The sequence below is a fragment of the Pleurodeles waltl genome, chromosome 8, assembly GCF_031143425.1.
Source record: "Pleurodeles waltl isolate 20211129_DDA chromosome 8, aPleWal1.hap1.20221129, whole genome shotgun sequence".
Classification (NCBI taxonomy): Eukaryota; Metazoa; Chordata; class Amphibia; order Caudata; family Salamandridae; genus Pleurodeles; species Pleurodeles waltl.
The window spans coordinates 190,232,104-190,247,617 of NC_090447.1; the positions used below are offsets into that span (position 1 = coordinate 190,232,104).

At 45.9% G+C, this 15,514-nt stretch overlaps 1 protein-coding gene across 5 annotated transcripts in view; it reads left to right on the forward strand.

Annotated features, from left to right (window-relative positions):
* TIAM1 (TIAM Rac1 associated GEF 1) overlaps positions 1–11,260 on the forward strand; it is a 537,211-nt gene extending 525,951 nt beyond the window's left edge. For 3 of the 5 annotated variants that reach the window (XM_069204046.1, XM_069204045.1, XM_069204047.1), the window contains one exon: positions 10,550–11,260. In XM_069204046.1, the coding sequence (XP_069060147.1) occupies positions 10,550–11,031 (482 nt within the window). In that variant the 3' untranslated portion in view covers positions 11,032–11,260. The remainder of the gene's footprint in view (positions 1–10,549) is intronic. The other 2 variants (XM_069204048.1, XM_069204049.1) reach the window with 1 other exon arrangement.
* Positions 11,261–15,514: the final 4,254 nt, after the last annotated feature.

Here is a 15,514-nt window from a genome sequence, read left to right on the forward strand (position 1 = left end):
CGATGCTTGTTTCTACACTGCACCCGGCCGCCCCCGTGCTGCTGAGGGTGAAATTTCTGTGTGGGCTTGTGTCCCCCCCGGTGCCCTACAAAACCCCCCTGGTCTGCCCTCCGAAGACGCGGGTACTTACCTGCAAGCAGACCGGAACCGGGGCACCCCCTTCTCTCTATTCTAGCCTATGTGTTTTGGGCACCGCTTTGAACTCTGCACCTGACCGGCCCTGAGCTGCTGGTGTGGTGACTTTGGGGTTGCTCTGAACCCCCAACGGTGGGCTACCTTGGACCAAGAACTGAACCCTGTAAGTGTCTTACTTACCTGGTAAAACTAACAAAAACTTACCTCCCCCAGGAACTGTGAAAATTGCACAGGAGGGGGCGGGCAACTCCACCAGCTGGAGTGTCCTGCGGTGCTGTGACAAAGGGGTGAGCCTTTGAGGCTCACCGCCAGGTGTTACAGCTCCTGCCTGGGGGAGGTGTTAGCATCTCCACCCAGTGCAGGCTTTGTTACTGGCCTCAGAGTGACAAAGGCACTCTCCCCATGGGGCCAGCAACATGTCTCTAGTGTGGCAGGCTGCTGGAACCAGTCAGCCTACACAGATAGTCGGTTAAGTTTCAGGGGGCACCTCTAAGGTGCCCTCTGTGGTGTATTTTACAATAAAATGTACACTGGCATCAGTGTGCATTTATTGTGCTGAGAAGTTTGATACCAAACTTCCCAGTTTTCAGTGTAGCCATTATGGTGCTGGGGAGTTCGTGTAAAACAGACTCCCAGACCATATACTCTCATGGCTACCCTGCACTTACAATGTCTAAGGTTTTGCTTAGACACTGTAGGGGCACAGTGCTCATGCACTGGTACCCTCACCTATGGTATAGTGCACCCTGCCTTAGGGCTGTAAGGCCTGCTAGAGGGGTGTCTTACCTATACTGCATAGGCAGTGAGAGGCTGGCATGGCACCCTGAGGGGAGTGCCATGTCGACTTACTCATTTTGTTGTCACTAGCACACACAAGCTGGTAAGCAGTATGTCTGTGCTGAGTGAGGGGTCTCTAGGGTGGCATAATACATGCTGCAGCCCTTAGAGACCTTCCCTGGCATCAGGGCCCTTGGTACCAGAGGTACCAGTTACAAGGGACTTATCTGGGTGCCAGGGTGTGCCAATTGTGGAATCAAAAGTACAGGTTAGGGAAAGAACACTGGTGCTGGGGCCTGGTTAGCAGGCCTCAGCACACTTTCAATTCAAAACATAGCATCAGCAAAGGCAAAAAGTCAGGGGGTAACCATGCCAAGGAGGCATTTCCTTACACAACCCCCCCCCCCCCCAAACGAAAGAGGATGAGACTAACCTTTCCCAAGAGAGTCTTCATTTTCTAAGTGGAAGAACCTGGAAAGGCCATCTGCATTGGCATGGGCAGTCCCAGGTCTGTGTTCCACTACAAAGTCCATTCCCTGTAGGGAGATGGACCACCTCAACAGTTTTGGATTTTCACCTTTCATTTGCATCAGCCATCTGAGAGGTCTGTGGTCAGTCTGAACTAGGAAGTGAGTACCAAAGAGGTATGGTCTCAGCTTCTTCAGGGACCAAACCACAGCAAAGGCCTCCCTCTCAATGGCACTCCAACGCTGCTCCCTGGGGAGTAACCTCCTGCTAATGAAAGCAACAGGCTGGTCAAGGCCATCATCATTTGTTTGGGACAAAACTGCCCCTATCCCATGTTCAGAGGCATCTGTTTGCACAATGAACTGCTTGGAGTAATCTGGAGCTTTTAGAACTGGTGCTGTGCACATAGCTTGTTTCAGGGTGTCAAAGGCCTGTTGGCATTCTACAGTCCAGTTTACTTTCTTGGGCATTTTCTTGGAGGTGAGTTCTGTGAGGGCTGTCACAATGGATCCATATCCCTTCACAAACCTCCTGTAGTACCCAGTCAAGCCAAGGAATGCCCTGACTTGAGTCTGGGTTTTTGGAGCTGCCCGGTCCAGAATAGTCTGGATCTTAGGCTGGAGTGGCTGAACTTGGCCTCCACCTACAAGGTGTTCCAAGTAAACCACAGTTCCCTGCCCTATCTGGCATTTGGATGCCTTGATAGAGAGGCCTGCAGATTGCAGAGCCTTCAAAACCTTCTTCAGGTAGACCAGGTGATCCTGCCAGGTGGAGCTGAAGACAGCAATATCATCAAGATAAGCTGCACTACAGGATTCCAGCCCAGCAAGGACTTGATTCACCAACCTTTGGAAGGTGGCAGGGGCATTCTTTAAACCAAAGGGCATAACAGTGAACTGATAATGCCCATCAGGTGTGGAGAATGCTGTCTTTTCTTTTGCTCCAGGGGCCATTTTGATTTGCCAGTACCCTGCTGTTAAGTCAAAGGTACTTAAGAATTTGGCAGCCCCTAATTTGTCTATTAGCTCATCAGCTCTAGGAATGGGATGAGCATCTGTCTTTGTGACAGAGTTGAGACCTCTGTAGTCCACACAAAACCTCATCTCTCTCTTTCCTTCTTTGGTGTGAGGTTTGGGGACTAAGACCACTGGGCTAGCCCAGGGGCTGTCAGAGTACTCAATTACTCCCAATTCCAGCATCTTGTGGACTTCCACCTTGATGCTTTCCTTAACTTGGTCAGACTGTCTAAATGTTTTGTTTTTGACAGGCATGCTGTCTCCTGTGTCCACATCATGGGTACACAGGTGTGTCTGACCAGGGGTTAGGGAAAAGAGTTCAGCAAACTGCTGCAGGACCTTCCTGCAGTCAGACTGCTGTTGGCTAGAGAGGGTGTCTGAGTAGATCACTCCATCTACTGAGCCATCTTTAGGGTCTGATGAGAGGAGATCAGGGAGAGGTTCACTCTCAGCTTCCTGGTCCTCATCTGTTACCATCAACAGATTTACATCAGCCCTGTCATGGAAGAGCTTAAGGCGGTTCACATGGATCACCCTCTTGGGGCTCCTGCTTGTGCCCAGGTCTACCAGGTAGGTGACCTGACTCTTCCTTTCTAGTACTGGGTAAGGGCCACTCCATTTGTCCTGGAGAGCCCTGGGAGCCACAGGCTCCAGAACCCAGACTTTCTGCCCTGGTTGAAATTCAACCAGTGCAGCCTTTTGGTCATACCACAACTTCTGGAGTTGTTGGCTGGCCTCAAGGTTTTTACTTGCCTTTTCCATGTACTCTGCCATCCTTGAGCGAAGGCCAAGTACATAGTCCACTATGTCTTGTTTAGGCTCATGAAGAGGTCTCTCCCAGCCTTCTTTAACAAGAGCAAGTGGTCCCCTTACAGGGTGGCCAAACAGAAGTTCAAAGGGTGAGAATCCTACTCCCTTCTGAGGCACCTCTCTGTAAGCGAAAAGCAGACATGGCAGGAGGACATCCCATCTCCTTTTGAGTTTTTCTGGGAGCCCCATGATCATGCCCTTTAATGTCTTGTTGAATCTCTCAACAAGGCCATTAGTTTGGGGATGATATGGTGGAGTGAATTTGTAAGTCACTCCACACTCATTCCACATGTGTTTTAGGTATGCTGACATGAAGTTGGTACCTCTGTCAGACACCACCTCCTTAGGGAAACCCACTCTGGTAAAGATACCAATGAGGGGCTTGGCTACTGCAGGGGCAGTAGTCGACCTAAGGGGAATAGCTTCAGGATACCTAGTAGCATGATCCACTACTACTAGGATGTACATATTTCCTGAGGCTGTGGGAGGTTCTAGCGGACCAACTATGTCCACACCCACTCTTTCAAAGGGGACCCCCACCACTGGAAGTGGAATGAGGGGGGCCTTTGGATGCCCACCTGTCTTACCACTGGATTGACAGGTGGGGCAGGAGAGGCAAAACTCCTTAACCTTCTGGGACATATTGGGCCAGTAGAAGTGGTTGACTAACCTCTCCCACGTCTTGGTTTGTCCCAAATGCCCAGCAAGGGGAATATCATGGGCTAAGGTCAGAATAAACTCTCTGAAACCCTGAGGCACTACCACTCTCCTAGTGGCACCAGGTTTGGGATCTCTTGCCTCAGTGTACAGGAGTCCATCTTCCCAATAGACCCTATGTGTTCCATTTTTCTTGCCTTTGGACTCTTCAGCAGCTTGCTGCCTAAGGCCTTCAAGAGAGGGACAGGTTTCTTGTCCCTTACACAACTCTTCCCTTGAGGGTCCCCCTGGGCCCAAGAGCTCAACCTGATAAGGTTCCAGCTCCATAGGCTCAGTTCCCTCAGAGGGCATTACTACTTCCTGAGAAGAGAGGTTCTCTTTTTGGTGTTGTGTTGCAGCTGGTTTCCCAGCTGACTTTCCTTTTCTCTTGGTAGGCTGGGCCATTTTTCCAGACTCCAGCTCTACTTTTTCACCCTGTGCCTTGCACTGTGCCCTAGTCTTGACACACACCAGTTCAGGGATACCCAGCATGGCTGCATGGGTTTTCAGTTCTACCTCAGCCCATGCTGAGGACTCCAGGTCATTTCCAAGCAAACAGTCTACTGGGATATTTGAGGAGACCACCACCTGTTTCAGGCCATTGACCCTTCCCCACTCTAAAGTTACCATTGCCATGGGATGTACTTTAGTTTGATTGTCAGCATTGGTGACTGGATAGGTTTGTCCAGTCAGGTATTGGCCAGGGGAAACCAGTTTCTCTGTCACCATGGTGACACTGGCACCTGTATCCCTCAGGCCCTCTACACTTGTCCCATTAATTAAGAGCTGCTGCCTGTATTTTTGCATGTTAGGGGGCCAGGCAGCCAGTGTGGCTAAATCCACCCCACCCTCAGAGACTAATGTAGCTTCAGTGTGACACCTGATTTGCTCTGGGCACACTGTTGATCCCACTTGGAGACTGGCCATTCCAGTTTTAGCTGGATGGGAGTTAGAAGTGGTATCTTTCTTGGGACAGGCCTTGTCTCCAGTTTGGTGTCCAGACTGACTACAGTTTCGACACCAGGCCTTTTTGGGATCAAAGTTTTTACCCTTGTACCCAGAATTGTTTTGTGAAGAGGCTCTGGGCCCACCCTCCTGTGCAGGTTTTTGGGGGCCTGTAGAAGACTCTTTACTATTTTTATTTTTGGCTGTCTCACCACCTTTCCCCTGGGGAGGTTTTGTGACCCCTTTCTTTTGGTCACCCCCTGTGGAAGTTTTGGACACCCTAGTCTTGACCCAATGGTCCGCCTTCTTTCCCAATTCTTGGGGAGAAATTGGTCCTAGGTCCACCAGATGCTGATGCAGTTTATCATTGAAACAATTACTTAATAGGTGTTCTTTCACAAATAAATTGTACAGCCCATCATAATCATTTACACCATTTCCTTGAATCCAACCATCTAGTGTTTTTACTGAGTAGTCTACAAAGTCAACCCAGGTCTGGCTCGAGGATTTTTGAGCCCCCCTGAATCTAATCCTATACTCCTCAGTGGAGAATCCAAAGCCCTCAATCAGGGTACCCTTCATGAGGTCATAAGATTCTGCATCTTTTTTAGAGAGTGTGAGGAGTCTATCCCTATACTTTCCTGTGAACATTTCCCAAAGGTGAGCACCCCAGTGAGATTTGTTCACTTTTCTGGTTTCACAAGCCCTTTCAAAAGCTGTGAACCATTTGGTGATATCATCACCATCTTCATATTTAGTTACAATCCCTTTGGGGATTTTCATCATGCCAGGAGAATCTCTGACCCTAGTTATGTTGCTGCCACCATTGATGGGTCCTAGGCCCATCTCTTGTCTTTCCCTTTCTATGGCTAGGATCTGTTTTTCCAAAGCCAATCTTTTGGCCATCCTGGCTAACTGGATGTCCTCTTCACTGGAGTTATCCTCAGTGATTTCAGAGAGACTGGACCCTCCTGTGAGGGAGCCAGCATCTCTGACTATTATTTTTGGAGTCAGGGCTTGAGAGGCCCTGTTCTCCCTAGATAGGACTGGTGGTGGGGAATCAACCTCCAAGTCACTATCATCCTCCTCTGTGTTATCCACAGAGGGGTTGGCTCTATCATACTCTGCCAACAGCTCCTGGAGCTGTGCTTTGGTAGGTCTGGAGCCCATTGTTATTTTTCTTATGTTACAGAGTGACCTTAGCTCTCTCATCTGGAGATGGAGGTAAGGTGTGGTGTCGAGTTCCACCACATTCACATCTGTGCTAGACATTATGCTTCTAAAAGTTGGAATACTTTTTAAGAAACTAAAACTGGTTCTAGAATCTAATTCAAACTTTTACAAACTTTTAAACTCTAAAAGAAATGCTAACAGGGACTAACACAAGGCCCTAGCAGGACTTTAAAGAATTTAGAAAACTTTTCAAATTGCAAAAATCAATTTCTAATGACAATTTTGGAATTTGTCGTGTGATCAGGTATTGGCTGAGTAGTCCAGCAAATGCAAAGTCTTGTACCCCACCGCTGATCCACCAATGTAGGAAGTTGGCTCTGTATGTGCTATTTCAAAGTGAGGAATAGCATGCACAGAGTCCAAGGGTTCCCCTTAGAGGTAAAATAGTGGTAAAAAAGAGATAATACTAATGCTCTATTTTGTGGTAGTGTGGTCGAACAGTAGGCTTATTCAAGGAGTAGTGTTAAGCATTTGTTGTACATACACATAGACAATAAATGAGGTACACACACTCAGAGACAAATCCAGCCAATAGGTTTTGTATAGAAAAATATATTTTCTTAGTTTATTTTAAGAACCACAGGTTCAAATTTAACATGTAATATCTTGTTTGAAAGGTATTACAGGTAAGTACATTAGGAACTTTGAATCATTTCAATTGCATGTATACTTTTCAAGTTATTCACAAATAGCTATTTTAAAAGTGGACACAGTGCAATTTTCACAGTTCCTGGGGGAGGTAAGTTTTTGTTAGTTTTACCAGGTAAGTAAGACACTTACAGGGTTCAGTTCTTGGTCCAAGGTAGCCCACCGTTGGGGGTTCAGAGCAACCCCAAAGTTACCACACCAGCAGCTCAGGGCCGGTCAGGTGCAGAGTTCAAAGTGGTGCCCAAAACGCATAGGCTTCAATGCAGAGAAGGGGGTGCCCCGGTTCCAGTCTGCCAGCAGGTAAGTACCCGCGTCTTCGGAGGGCAGACCAGGGGGGTTTTGTAGGGCACCGGGGGGGACACAAGCCCACACAGAAATTTCACCTTCAGCGGCGCGGGGGCGGCCGGGTGCAGTGTTAGAACGAGCGTCGGGTTCGCAATGGAAGTCAATGAGAGATCAAGGGATCTCTTCAGCGCTGCAGGCAGGCAAGGGGGGGGCTTCCTCGGGGAAACCTCCACTTTGGCAAGGGAGAGGGACTCCTGGGGGTCACTTCTGCAGTGAAAGTCCGGTCCTGGGGGCTGCGGGTGCAGGGTCTTTTCCAGGCGTCGGGACTTAGGTTTCAGAGAGTCGCGGTCAGGGGAAGCCTCGGGATTCCCTCTGCAGGCGGCGCTGTGGGGGCTCAGGGGGGGACAGGTTTTGGTACTCACAGTCGTAGAGTAGTCCGGGGGTCCTCCCTGAGGTGTTGGTTCTCCACCAGCCGAGTCGGGGTCGCCGGGTGCAGTGTTGCAAGTCTCACGCTTCTTGCGGGGAGATTGCAGGGTTCTTTAAAGCTGCTCCTTTGGATAAAGTTGCAGTCTTTTTGGAGCAGGTCCGCTGTCCTCGGGAGTTTCTTGTCGTCGTCGAAGCAGGGCAGTCCTCAGAGGATTCAGAGGTCGCTGGTCCCTTTGGATGGCGTCGCTGGAGCAGAGTTCTTTGGAAGGCAGGAGACAGGCCGGTGAGTTTCTGGAGCCAAGGCAGTTGTTGTCTTCTGGTCTTCCTCTGCAGGGGTTTTCAGCTAGGCAGTCCTTCTTCTTGTTGTTGCAGGAATCTAGTTTCTAGGTTCAGGGAGAGCCCTTAAATACTAAATTTAAGGGCGTGTTTAGGTCTGGGGGGTTAGTAGCCAATGGCTACTAGCCCTGAGGGTGAGTACACCCTCTTTGTGCCTCCTCCCAAGGGGAGGGGGTCACATCCCTAATCCTATTGGGGGAATCCTCCATCTGCAAGATGGAGGATTTCTAAAAGTTAGAGTCACCTCAGCTCAGGACACCTTAGGGGCTGTCCTGACTGGCCAGTGACTCCTCCTTGTTATTCTCATTATTTTCTCCGGCCTTGCCGCCAAAAGTGGGGGCCGGGGCCGGAGGGGGCGGGCAACTCCACCAGCTGGAGTGTCCTGCGGTGCTGTGACAAAGGGGTGAGCCTTTGAGGCTCACCGCCAGGTGTTACAGCTCCTGCCTGGGGGAGGTGTTAGCATCTCCACCCAGTGCAGGCTTTGTTACTGGCCTCAGAGTGACAAAGGCACTCTCCCCATGGGGCCAGCAACATGTCTCTAGTGTGGCAGGCTGCTGGAACCAGTCAGCCTACACAGATAGTCGGTTAAGTTTCAGGGGGCACCTCTAAGGTGCCCTCTGTGGTGTATTTTACAATAAAATGTACACTGGCATCAGTGTGCATTTATTGTGCTGAGAAGTTTGATACCAAACTTCCCAGTTTTCAGTGTAGCCATTATGGTGCTGGGGAGTTCGTGTAAAACAGACTCCCAGACCATATACTCTCATGGCTACCCTGCACTTACAATGTCTAAGGTTTTGCTTGGACACTGTAGGGGCACAGTGCTCATGCACTGGTACCCTCACCTATGGTATAGTGCACCCTGCCTTAGGGCTGTAAGGCCTGCTAGAGGGGTGTCTTACCTATACTGCATAGGCAGTGAGAGGCTGGCATGGCACCCTGAGGGGAGTGCCATGTCGACTTACTCATTTTGTTCTCACTAGCACACACAAGCTGGTAAGCAGTGTGTCTGTGCTGAGTGAGGGGTCTCTAGGGTGGCATAATACATGCTGCAGCCCTTCGAGACCTTCCCTGGCATCAGGGCCCTTGGTACCAGAGGTACCAGTTACAAGGGACTTATCTGGGTGCCAGGGTGTGCCAATTGTGGAATCAAAAGTACAGGTTAGGGAAAGAACACTGGTGCTGGGGCCTGGTTAGCAGGCCTCAGCACACTTTCAATTCAAAACATAGCATCAGCAAAGGCAAAAAGTCAGGGGGTAACCATGCCAAGGAGGCATTTCCTTACATGGGTGCATGGAGGAAAGAACAGTGAAGTGGATGCCACGGGCCGTTGATGAATTCCTATTTGATAATACATCCTTGTTGGATTCAGAATGCCTATTTCACGCCTCTAATGGCTTTCTATTGCCAGATTGGGCAATATAGTGATAATGATGGCACCTTTCTTCTGAACATATATTCACTTATTTCATTATGAACCAGTCGAGATTTTCCAAGAGACAAGGCTTGAGCTGAGTGATTGCCTATCAGATATGTTCAGGGCAGATGGTATATATGTTTTGGAGTGCTTGGTTGCAGTCTGGACTCCACATACCGCGCTGAGATGTCTCAAGGGGACTTTTTATGCACAGGTTGGCCACCCTTGTAGACATCCCTACAACTAAGACTTTTAAATAGGCATTTTTATCACTTGCCCCAATTAAATATTTCTGTGAAAGAAGCACACAATAGCGCTGTTAACATTTGTCAGGTTGTGGACCAAATTTAATAGCCATACTTTAAGTGAGGCCTTCATGTTATAGAACCAGCGAAAGGTCCAAGGTGTGCGAGTAGGTAGGTCTGCTGTGTATGCCATTGAATTGCATGGGCAGTGTTAAAGCAGGTAACTTATTTTCTCAAAATGGTTTCAGTGATGTAGTTGTTCCCTTTACATTGGGTATTTTAGGAGGATTAAATGTTAAAAACAGAGTTTTACATATCGTTTTATGAAAATTTTATATATGTGGCCCTTAGTGAGGGGCATTGTCTTTACCATTTATTTAACTCAAGTAAAACTTTGAGTTATGAAGGTACAGTTCCAAATTTAATGTCAGTAAAGTTCTTTCCAGTACCAATTTTGTGTGTAGTTGGGTCCAAGTGCAAACAGCTGGTAAGGAAATGATCATGGAAGAAGTTGAGAATTTAAAATCATGTTTAATGTCATGGTAATCTGTTGTCTCTGTGGTGTATTACAGACTGATGCCAGAGAACGGTAGATATGACCTCAAACTGTGTTTTTGGTATCTTGTTCTATGCTCGGATTGCACTATGATCTGATCTTGGAGTAATTCTTTTGCTCTTTGGTGCAATCTAAGATTGTCAAATAGTGATCCAATTTTCCTCAGCACAGTTAGAAGGTTTATGCTTGATATATTTTTGCCAATAACCTTAATTGACAGTCTTGCCATAAATCACTTGAAACTGTTGCATGTTAATTGATACTGATTGTTAAAAGATGCTAAAACACCGATGCTAAAACTAGCAAAAACTAAAGACATAAAGTAGGTTAATTAAATCAAATGGATTGCAAAACCAACCACAGGGATTACACACAAAAATGCTGGGGAGTTTTTCCACAGGCTAAGCCCCAGTGTCTCAATTTTTTTTTACATGGAGCAAATGTGCAAATGTTTGGGCTGGGTAGTAAGCCTTAATGATTTTGTTGTGGGTCACCTTAATAATTTGTGAAAGGTCACTGCACAATGTACATCTACTTAAGTGATCATCTTGTTCAGTTTCAGCGCCAAGCCGTTCACTTGCAAGAAGGCGTCGACTTATCAAAAATCGCTTTACTATTGACACGGATGAAGCCTCAACTGGCAGCCATGAGAAAGAGCAACAGTCTGCAGGAAGTGGCGGTGACACGGACCGCTGGGTGGAGGAGCAGTTTGATCTTGCCCAGTATGAGGATCAGGAGCACATTAAAGAGACGGACATTCTTAGTAGCGATGACGAATATTGTGAGTCCGTGAAGAGCTGCTCTGCAGAAAAGGATCTCCAAGCACAGTTTCAGGCTGCCTCTATTACCAGAATACCACTGGGACAGAGCGAGACATACCGCAAAACAATGAATGCACATGCGTCCCGAATGTCTCAGTTGAGAAAGCAAAGTGCTTTATCTGGACTCAATGGCAGCACAGAGAGCAATACTGAGGAGGTGATATGGGTCAGGCGGGATGACTTTGTTCCGAGCAGAACACTAAATACAGAGATTTAAACAGGACACATTTTTTTTGTACATGTTTAAAACGTCCCCTCTCTGTTAAGCCTTTCAACAGACTGTCAACCGCCACCCTTGTCAACACCACTTCGTCCTGTTAGCCCCATACCTGTTTCCATACACTGAGAAGGGAGATCAGTACCTCCACAATTGCACAGAAGTTGGCAGCTGAATAGGTCTTTTGCCAACCAATCACATTAATGTAATATTTTATTAAAAAAAGCGCAAAAAAGTTGAAATAGATTAAGCAGGACCTCACTCTGTACATCACAGAGGGATTTTTAAATATTGTATTTATTCTTCTACAACAATCAAGAGGCTACAAAACTTTGTGTACTACTGGAAAAAATAATTTGTTTTGGGTCTGACCCACAAGTATTATAAAGAAAGCACAAGGATCAAAAGGGTTTAAAAATGCCATTTGTTGTTGGAGATGAGTGGCCCTTCATTCTCAAAGTGCAGTGCACCTGCCCTTCTTCACTGTAATAGAATGCATGTGCTTTGTGCTTCGGGGAGGTATGTGGGAAGGATTGAGATTTGCATAGTGAACGTTTACTTATGCTGCACATTTTTTTTAATGAGTGCATTGGAGGCATTTGTTTCACATGATATATGCCACACTGTTTCAGCAGAAAACCATAGTTAAAACGTGAACACGTTTCTTTCTATTTTACCAGAGATGCGTGGGTACATAAGATGTACATAGGGAGCATGACTCCTTGCTCTGTATATGGTGGTCAAGTTTTAATTATGAACACACTTTTATATATAAGTAAATATATATATATATATATATATTTAAATAACTAAAACGTTAAAAGCATATACTGGAGCAAAAACAGAATTTTCTAAATATCACAGGCTTCATTATAAGTGCTTACAATATATTTGGGACTGCAATTCTGTCTACAGAAATAATTTGTATGGACTGCACATGAAGTACTTCTGACATCTTTTTGGGGGGATAACCAGGATGAGAGGATTGCAGAATTTCAGCAAGCCGGAGGCTACTGAAAGAAGATGTAGTTCCATAGTAAACCTAGCATCACTCTGTCATCTTCACAGGCTTCAAACCAACAAGAACAGGGTATGTGGTGCACTGAAAATCGAGATCTAGGAAGTGGACTGTTGGACAATTTTCAGGCAAAAGAAGTTAAAACTCGGTGCACAACTGTTTTTTTCAGAAATGCTTTTCTTAAACAGATTTCACATGTGTACGCTAATATAGTGTTAAGGTTAATGCTCCACAGAGTGGATGCAGTCACTAGATGCTGAAGAAGTCAGACTGAGAAACAGATTGCCATAGCTTCATCACACAGCCAGCACCAACAGGACAAGTGAAGTTTCATTTTGATGTGTGTTTCGGCATTCCAGAGTCTTCATCAGGATAACTAACAATAAACCAGGTACTTCTTCTCATGTTAGCATGAAATGGAATGAACCAGAAAGAGCTGGCAGAATATTTAGATGTAGATCAGATGTTTCTGTACAGCTTTATAGCCCTGTCTTGCCTGAAAGTGTTACATCCCTACAGTGACGACAATCCCTTTCTTCTAATTGCTGTTTGATTCTGCTCAATTAAGTGTGCTCTGCACAATCGATGCTCTGCAGGTCTTTTGCAGAGAAAATAACTTTTCTCTTTCAATGAATGTAAAATGTTACTGATGACTTAGTACTTTCATGGTGTTTTGATGCATTAATAATGCTTGATATCTAACGTTGTGAAATGATTTATTCTGTCATCTTTTATTCCGGTCATTGTACTAATGCTTTTTGGAAATGCTGGCTATCTTCTTGTTTTAACCAAGTTTCTCAGCACCTCTGGTTTCTCTTCTTGAGATAGATATGCCTTCTGAAGTCCTGTTCTGTGCTGTTTATTGGTTTACATAGGAAAGCATCAGTAATGTTTCAGTATATCTTTGGTATCTTTTTACCCTTTTTCTTCTGACCATCTCAAGTTCAGTTGTACCCCAGTGCAGTATGAGCCTCTCTTTGAAACTGTCTGTACAGTGCCAAGTGGAACATGATCGTTTTTTTTTATATTTGAAGTTGGGTGCTCATGCGGTGCCATTGTTGTACATAATGTTATGATGCATATGTCAGATGTTCCTATATATTTCTTTTTTATGCTGAAAGGTCTATTTTTTATGTTTTAGGTCTATGAATGAAAAAGTTGTAAATGCTCGTCAAACAATAAAATGATGGGGAAAATGGTGTTCGGACTATTTTTCATAAAATACTAACTGTTCAGCATTTGGACATTTTAAAAAGAGTAAATAGTGTTCTATGATGTAAGAGGAAATTATTAGTGGTTTATACTTTTATTTCACAGGTGTTTGAGGATATACATTATAATTTTGAAGTGATGCTGATTTACAAATCTTCATATGAAGATTTATTTTGGCATGTGTGGTTGTAGATACACATGCTTAGCATAAGTCCACTATCTAATGCTGGGCTCTGAAGTGTGCAAGTTGTGACTCCTCATCTTGCTTGCAGTGCACATGGTCGTGGACTCCATTGTTGGATTGTTTGTTTTGCTGTTGGGTTTGGGCATGTGCTGTTCTGCTCCATTCCTCACCATAATTTCCCTAATAATTAGATCTTAAACATCAGTTTTGTTATTGCTCACGGTTACTTGGACATCTAGAGAAGTAATTTGTTAATGTGTTTTCAGTCAACCAAGGCCCAAGGGGTCTTCCCTCTTCGGGGTAAGTTTTCTCCTTTTTCTCAATGTCTTGTCCACACCATGTCCACCTTGTGATGGAAAGGGCGCCATTTTTATTTTGCCCACGTTGTCATGCCAAGTTCCCACACACTGACCAACATCTGGTATGCAACTTGTACCTTTCTCTGGACCACCAGGAATCCACCTGTGAGGCCTGCCAGTCATTTCGATCAAAGAAAACGATTTGTGATTGGCGTGTAAGAAGACTTGAGATGTCCCGATGCACCATCAAAGACACTCTAGACATATTTGGATCCGAGGAATACCATCAGGAGGCCCATGCGCAAGTGTCAGAAGAGGACAAGGGCACCTTTTTGCAGCTCTCAGCTCGAGATTCATGACCTTCCACCAGGACAATCGGTAAGAACTATGCCCCTCCAATCCAGCCACAGCTACTACAAACCATCAAAAAAAGTTGACAATCCACTTCTGATCGACCAAAGTCTGAGCACGGGCCACCACTGCCGTTGGGCCATGCTTGGCACCGAACCACCTTATCGGACATGCCCAGCCTCAGCTCAGCACCGAAAGAGCAGCAAAAAATCCATGGGCAACAGTCGGTTTCGAGCCGAGGCTTTGAGTCGAAAACCTCAGCACCAAAACCCTAACCATCTTTGCTGCCAAAACCAAGCCCCTCAGATCCAAGACCATCAGCATCAAAACCTTCAGTGTCAAAAACTGCTTCGGACCCAAAGACACCGACTTCAAACAAAGAGACGGATCCAAACCTGTGGAACCCTTTCTTCAACACTTACAGTAACATTTTGACTATAGACAAAAACAGCTGTGCATACAATCGGACATGGTTGCAACCTGGCTACACCTCTTAAAAAAAAAAAAGAAAGGCCAGCTAAGAGAGAATTGTGTTTTGAGTAAGCTTTGGTGATCCCCTGTCCACCAAAGCACAAAAAGAGAGGATAAAGCCACCAGTCCACCAACCATCAGCCCACCTCTACCACCATCTGTTGCACCATGGGCACATTCCAACCACACTCACTGCCTATGGATACACACTATTCCCCAAAGGGGTCAATTATTTTTTGGGGTGCACAGGGATGATGGGGACCAACAGGATATTGGGAACCAAAAATCCATTCCACCCCACAATAATTTATCAGGCACTTACTATACAGACCCACGTACAGACACAGATCCAGATCTGTACCCAGCAAACCTTCCCTACTAGACAATACAACAACATGTCACAAGGTTATAAGTAGAGCAGCTAACTACCGTACGGTTCAATCACATACCAAACCTCTCGAAGACAACTTTTCATTCAAGACCCTTCCCTCATCACAATATTCCACGCAGTACCTGCCCATGCTCAAGGGCATGGTGTGACTGGACATTTTTTATGAACCAGTCAAAGCTTGTGTCATCAGACCAAAGGTGGATAAAAAGTATAAGCCATCCCCTAATGATCAAATATGCATAAATAGTCAATTACCACCTGCCTCTCTAGTAGTGGCAATGGCAAGGAAACAGGAAATTCCCAAACATCTGGCAAGGCACCTCCGCCAGATAAGGAAAGAAGGGAAATCGATGCTGCTGGAAATAGAGTGGCTGGAAAATCAGCCAACCATTGGAGAATTGCCAAATCCTTTGGTCTCCATTCTTATGACAAGGCACATTTTGATGAAATGGAGAGGCTTCTCCAACAGCTCCCCAAACAATAATAGAAGATTGCTTACGAAATTGCTTCAGAGGGCAAGCTAATCACAAATACTTCAATTTGTTGTGCTCTCAATA